The sequence below is a fragment of the Podarcis melisellensis genome (genome assembly GCF_964234715.1).
Source record: "Podarcis melisellensis genome assembly, chromosome: 11".
Lineage (NCBI taxonomy): Eukaryota > Metazoa > Chordata > Lepidosauria > Squamata > Lacertidae > Podarcis > Podarcis melisellensis.
The window spans coordinates 19,988,532-19,994,430 of NC_138543.1; the positions used below are offsets into that span (position 1 = coordinate 19,988,532).

Consider the following 5,899-nt stretch of genomic DNA (forward strand, 5'->3'; position numbering starts at 1 on the left):
TCTAAGGGTGCCTTCTATATAGTGACCACTAGATCTAATAGTACTCTTGTTTCCTGTGTAAAAAATGCCATGGCCAAGGGGGGAGTCGGCCCCAGTTTTGTTTCATCAGATTCCTAGGTTCCAGCACCAAAATTTTAGGCACCTAGATGATCAGGGCACCTGGGATTTTTCCAATCCTGGCTGCAGCAACTATAATAGCAACAATATTAATAATCCTAGTACCGTTGCCATTACTAACGGGTCCCACCACACAATTAGGAAGTCCCACATTCCCTTACTTACCCTTAATCGGCATGTTGGAAAGCACTTTATAGCTTGGGTGGTGAACAATACTGATGTTAAAGGTAGCTTTCATTGCAGGCTCGTCAAAGCATGGGTAAACCCTCCTGGCATCTGCCGGTTCTAGGTGTGATGCGACCAACCACCTAAATTGAGAATACGAATAAGTTTAAAGTCAATAGTTCGTAGTCTGGGGGATGCTCCTGAATCCATCTTGGTCATTAGATGCCCACAAGACCTCGGTGGCTGGGAATCCCTTTTACCAGCTTTGTGGTTTCTGCACCGGGATGAACAGTCTTTCATGAGAGGGTAACCTGTGGGATTACTTCAATGCAATCTGCCCTTGAGGCTGGCCTAGGCTGAGGTTGGTATACAAAGCCCTGTACAACCTGGAACACTGAGGTCCAGCGCTGAGGGCCCTTTGGCAGTTCCCTCGCTGCGAGAAGCCAAGTTACAGGGAACCAGCCTTCTCGGTAGTGGCACCCCCTCCCACCAGATGTCAAAGAGAAAAATAACTACCAAGCTTTTAGAAGACATCTGAAGGCAGCCCTGTTTAGGGAAGCTTTTAATGTTTAATTTTAGTGTTCTTTTGGAAGCCGCCCAGAGTGGCTGGGGAAACCCAGCCAGATGGGCAGGGTATAAATTATAAATTATTATATTATTATTACTGGGACACACACACACTGGGTTCCACCCAACTTTGACATTACGTGGTGGTGGGGTGGCCTGACAGGGCCCGCTGTGGCTGCAGGTAGGCCCGCCGGGGCCTGTCACTCCCATAGGAGGGCCCTATGGGGCCCGTCACACGCACAGAAAGGCCTGATGGGGCCTGCCGCGGCTGGGGGTAGGCCCTGTGAGGCCCACCACAGCCACGGGTAGGCATAGTGGGGCCTGTTGCAGCCCATTACAGCAGCAAAATATTGAGGGGGCCCAGTCCGCTGCTTGAAACTTTTACCCCCCCCCCCATGGAGTCCCTGGCCTGGGACCTGGATGCATAAAGGATTGTCTCAGCTCATATATCCTCAATCCTTCTGTGGATACCATATTATAAGGAGGAATTGGGCCTTTAGTGTGGGCCCCTACTCTTTGGAATCCCCCCCCACACACATTAAATACCAGACAGGCACCATCTATCTGGCTATCTAATTTCTTATTTAAACAAGACTTTTAAAAATGGAGATTTGGGTTTTTTAAAAAATCCCAGTCTGGATTTGTATTGGTATTGTTTTTAGAAGTTTTCGTTGTTTTATCAGTTATGTATAAACTACCCTGGGTAGTTATTTATAAATGTAATAAATAAAATAAGATAGCCCCAATCCAGTCATGTGTGTGGAAACAAACTTCCACATGCAAGCCCAACCTTAGTGGTATGCAAGAGCAGTTATACAACCTGATCCCTGGAGCTGTGTGCAGTTTTTAAAATAAGTTACAAGCACACCCAACAGCTTAAGGAGTGAAAGCTATTGGGTTAGCCATTGTCAGGGAAGGAGTATTTGGCTTTACTAGAAGGAATATATACTTTGGGACAGACTCAGAAGTCCTTTTGTCTCTCTGTTTTCCTGTGTGTTGGGAGGAATTAACCGGTTCTACTGAATGCCTTCTTCACCCCAAACTGAGAAAAATGCTCTTCTCAAGTTAAATAGTTCACGTTGACTCACAATATATATTAGTATTTCCACATAAGTACATTTATACCCCACTTGGACTTTAAGAGTAAGTGACAAAGTAGAAATGCTTATTTATGCTGCAGGACAAAGCAGGATGCCAAGCCAAGGGGGAGATTTAGAAGATCCATAATTAAGAAGATCAATTTTGGGGTGCCCAATTTTGGCCTTGCTCATATTTCCAAAGATTACAAAAGTCCACCCCTGGCTCCAGCGCTTACAAGAAGTGTGAATTAAATCTGCTTTCCTTACAAGACTAGACCATTCTTCCCAAAAATCACTGTGCAGAGTTTGCTTTTAAAAGTCTAAGCCTGGGCTATGAAGGATAGAACAGCTGTGAGGAAGAGGAGAACAGGCAGCCTGTTAGAGCATCACTGCAGGAGAATCACATCCTTCAGGCAACAGTACAACACAACACTGAAAAGGGACTCGAGTTAATTCAGGGAACTGAAGTGTCAGCATATTGTATGGAAATGCAATCAGGATTCTGAAGTTACCATATGGGAAGTTGTTTAAAGTTACGTGCTTTTTCAAGTTTCAAACTCTCATCCTAGATCACTACACTTGCTTGCACAATTGTGTCAGATATGCACATGTTCCATGAAGGGTAGTACAGTGGTACCTCGGGTTACAAACACCTCAGGTTACAAATACTTCAGGTAACAGACTCCGCTAACCCAGAAGTAGTAGCTAGGGTTAAGAACTTTACCTCAGGATGAGAACAGAAATCGCGTGGTGGCGGCGCAGCAGGCCCCATTAGCTAAAGTGGTACCTCAGGTTAAGAACGGTTTCAGGTTAAGAACGGACCTCTGGAACGAATTAAGTTCGTAACCAGAGGTACCACTGTATACAAATGTAATTTAATAATGATACAGTGGTACCTCGCAAGACGAATGCCTAGCAAAACGAAAAATGCGCAAGACGAAAGGGTTTTTCGCTTTTTGCGTTGCTTCGTAAGACGATTTTCCCTATGGGCTTGCTTCGCAAGACGAAAACGTCTTGTGAGTTTGCTTCCTTTTTCTTAAAGCTGTTAATACCCAGCGAATCCGCGCTCTGCAAGACGAAAAAATCGCTAGACGACACAACTCGCGGAACGATTTAATTTCGTCTTGCGAGGCACCACTGTAATAATAATTCCCCCTGTCTCCAATACTGCAGTTGTCCAGTGGGGCTGCTGTCCATTGGGGCTGGTGGAAGGCAGGGTGGTCCAAAAGTAGGAGGAATCCAGTGATAGGCAGTTAGAGCCAAGGATAGGCAGACCCAACTCATGTTGGTCCCCTCCTCTTCCCTGCAACAAGTCCAATAAGAGCAATTCGGAGACTGAGGAGAAGCAAGAGGAAGAAAGCAATAAGCAGTACAACCCCCTCTCTGGCAGCAAGCAAGAAGGCAGGATGGTGGGGCCTGGGGCTGAGGCCAGACTGAGGTTGCTGGAGCAGCGCCCCATTTGCTCAAATAGAATCACAGAACTTTAGAGTTGGAAGGCACCCCAAGGGTCATCTAGTCCAACCCCCTGCAATGCAGGAATCTCAGCTCAAGCATCCATGACAAGATGGCTGTCCAACCTCTGCTTAAAAATATACAGGCTCTACTGCAAAAGGTGTTGACATGTCACACACATTGGATCAAGAATCATCGCTGTGTCTGGATGCAAGACCAGTTGCAGATCCCACCCTCCTTGGAAGACAGAAGGAATGGCATTGGGGCAAATAACCAAATATTAACAGGCACCACCATTGTTCCAAATTGAGTCAGAAGGCCAGTGCTAAGCCTGTGGGCCTCGGGCTCACGGAAAGTGTTTAACACTTCCTCCCATGCAACTCTCCCCCGTTAGTTCCATCAGAGGGATAAGGCATACCCTCCAACATTTCTCTGATGAAAATAGGTATGTCCTATTCCACAATAACAATTATAATAATATTAATACCCCACCTATCTGACTGGGATGTCCCAGCCACTCTGGGTGGCTTTCAACATCTATAAAAACATAATAAAAGTTAAACATTTTAAAACTTCCGCATACAGGGCTGCCTTCAGGTATCTTCCAAAGGCTGTATAGTTCCCTATCTCCTTGGTTGGGGGGCTGTCACATAACTGCATACCTTCCAATGAAAACAAGGACATCCTACCATACCCTCCAACATTTCCCTGATGGAAATAGGGACGTCCTAAGGAAAAGCGAGGGATGCGGGTGGTGCTGTGGGTTAAACCACAGAGCCTAGGACTTGCCGATCAGAAGGTTGGCAGTTCGAAACCCTGCGATGGGGTGAGCTCCTGTTGCTCGGTCCCTGCTCCTGCCAACTTAGCAGTTCGAAAGTACGTCAAAGTGCAAGTAGATAAATAGATACCACTCTGGTGGGAAGGTAAACGGCGTTTCTGTGCGCTGCTCTGGTTCGCCAGAAGGGGCTTAGTCATGCTGGCCACATGACCCGGAAGCTGTACGGTGGCTCCCACGGCCAATAAAGCGAGATGAGTGCCGCAACCCCAGAGTCGGCCACGACTGGACCTAATGGTCAGGGGTCCCTTTACCTGTACCTTTAAGGAAAAGCGGGACGTTCCAGGATCAAACCAGAAACCTGGACAGCTTCTGCACATTCGGCACTTGGAGGGTTCTGGGAAAGCAAGCCCGGAACCGCATACCTACCTGCTCTCTCCTTCGTCCTTATAGGTGCTCGCGAAGAGCCCGTGGAACTCCGGCTCGTTCTGGATCTTGCCCCGGAAGGCGAGCTGCAGCTCGTAGAGGGCGCCCGCGCTCAGGTTCGCGCGCAACTCCAGCACCGCGTACTCGTTCCGCGGCGCTTCCCACAGCTCGGCCACGGCGACGCTGCTGCTGCTGCTGCTGCCGTTGGCGGCGGCGGGTCCCGTCAGGGGCCCCCAGACGGCGGCGCGCTGGTAGACGAGCCCCACGCTGTGCAGCAGCACCGCGTCCGTGTCGCGGAGGCAGCGCACGGTGATGTTCACCTGCCCCGAGTGCGTGCGCGGCTCGGGCAGGCCGGGCGCCAGGTGCGGCCACAGCAGCAGCGAGTAGTGCACCGGCTCCAAGTCCCCCGGCAGGCGCCAGGCGTCCCAGGCGCCGGGCGGGCGCGCGGAGGGGTCGGCGCTGGCGGGAGCCTCGTCTGTGGGCGCCGCCGCCGCCGCCTCGTCGCCTTCCCCTTCCAAATCCTGCGCGCAGCGCCCGTACAGGATAGCCAGCACCAGCAGCGCCAAGAGCAGCGCGGCCAAGAGCAGCGCCAGCAGCGCGGCGGACTTTTTGCCCACGTAGAAGCCCGAGCGCAACTTGACGGTCATGGTGGCCGGTTGAAAGCGACTGAGGAAGAACTTCAGCACAGGATAAGGCCCCCTCTTCTGAGACGGGGAAGGGTCAGGGCCTCTTCTTCGTGGCCTCAGGGGGTCGTCGGCGGAGACGGGAGCGCCAGGCCTGCAGGGCGGGAGCCAAGCAAGCTGTTGGCTGAGGTGGTCTGAACGCGGCACACCCCGCCTGGGCGCCAAGAATCCATCCTTCCTTCAACCCCGCCTCTTCGTCCTCCCTTCCTGGGGCTCCTCATCTGAACATCATCTCCCAGCAGCTGCCTGGAGGCGAAAGCCCTCCCTGGTTCCCTGGAAGGGTGAGGAGGACTTGGAATTGCTTTGCATCCTCCGAGACTCCTCTTGTAGTCCAGAGCCCATACAGGAGGGGCTTTTTGCACATTCCTCCTCTGATGCAGCTTGGAAATCGGGCAGGGAAGGTTGAGGGGGGGAGTAGGACACTCCCTCAGCCCTTACTTTAGATGTTCAGGCCCCTTTAAGGTAGGGACACAGCTCTTTTCTTTCTCCCTAATTATCTTCCCACACAACACATGTTGGGGACTCCTGTCCTGGGCTGTGTAAAGTGGGTTTGATGCATCCCAGGTGTGCACCCTTTTCGGTTTCATCAGCATGACCTTGTACTCATCCAAATAAATGGCAGTCTGCACTTTCCC

At 50.8% G+C, this 5,899-nt stretch overlaps 1 protein-coding gene across 1 annotated transcript in view; it reads right to left on the reverse strand.

Moving 5' to 3' along the window:
- The window catches only part of LVRN (laeverin), a 35,779-nt gene extending 30,188 nt beyond the window's left edge, over positions 1 to 5,591 (reverse strand). The window contains exons 1-2 of the mRNA XM_081930454.1: positions 4,585 to 5,591; positions 283 to 425 (exon numbers count right to left, since the gene is read on the reverse strand). Of these exons, the coding sequence (XP_081786580.1) occupies positions 283 to 425; positions 4,585 to 5,228 (787 nt within the window). The 5' untranslated portion in view covers positions 5,229 to 5,591. The remainder of the gene's footprint in view (positions 1 to 282; positions 426 to 4,584) is intronic.
- Between the last annotated feature and the right edge of the window lie 308 nt (positions 5,592 to 5,899).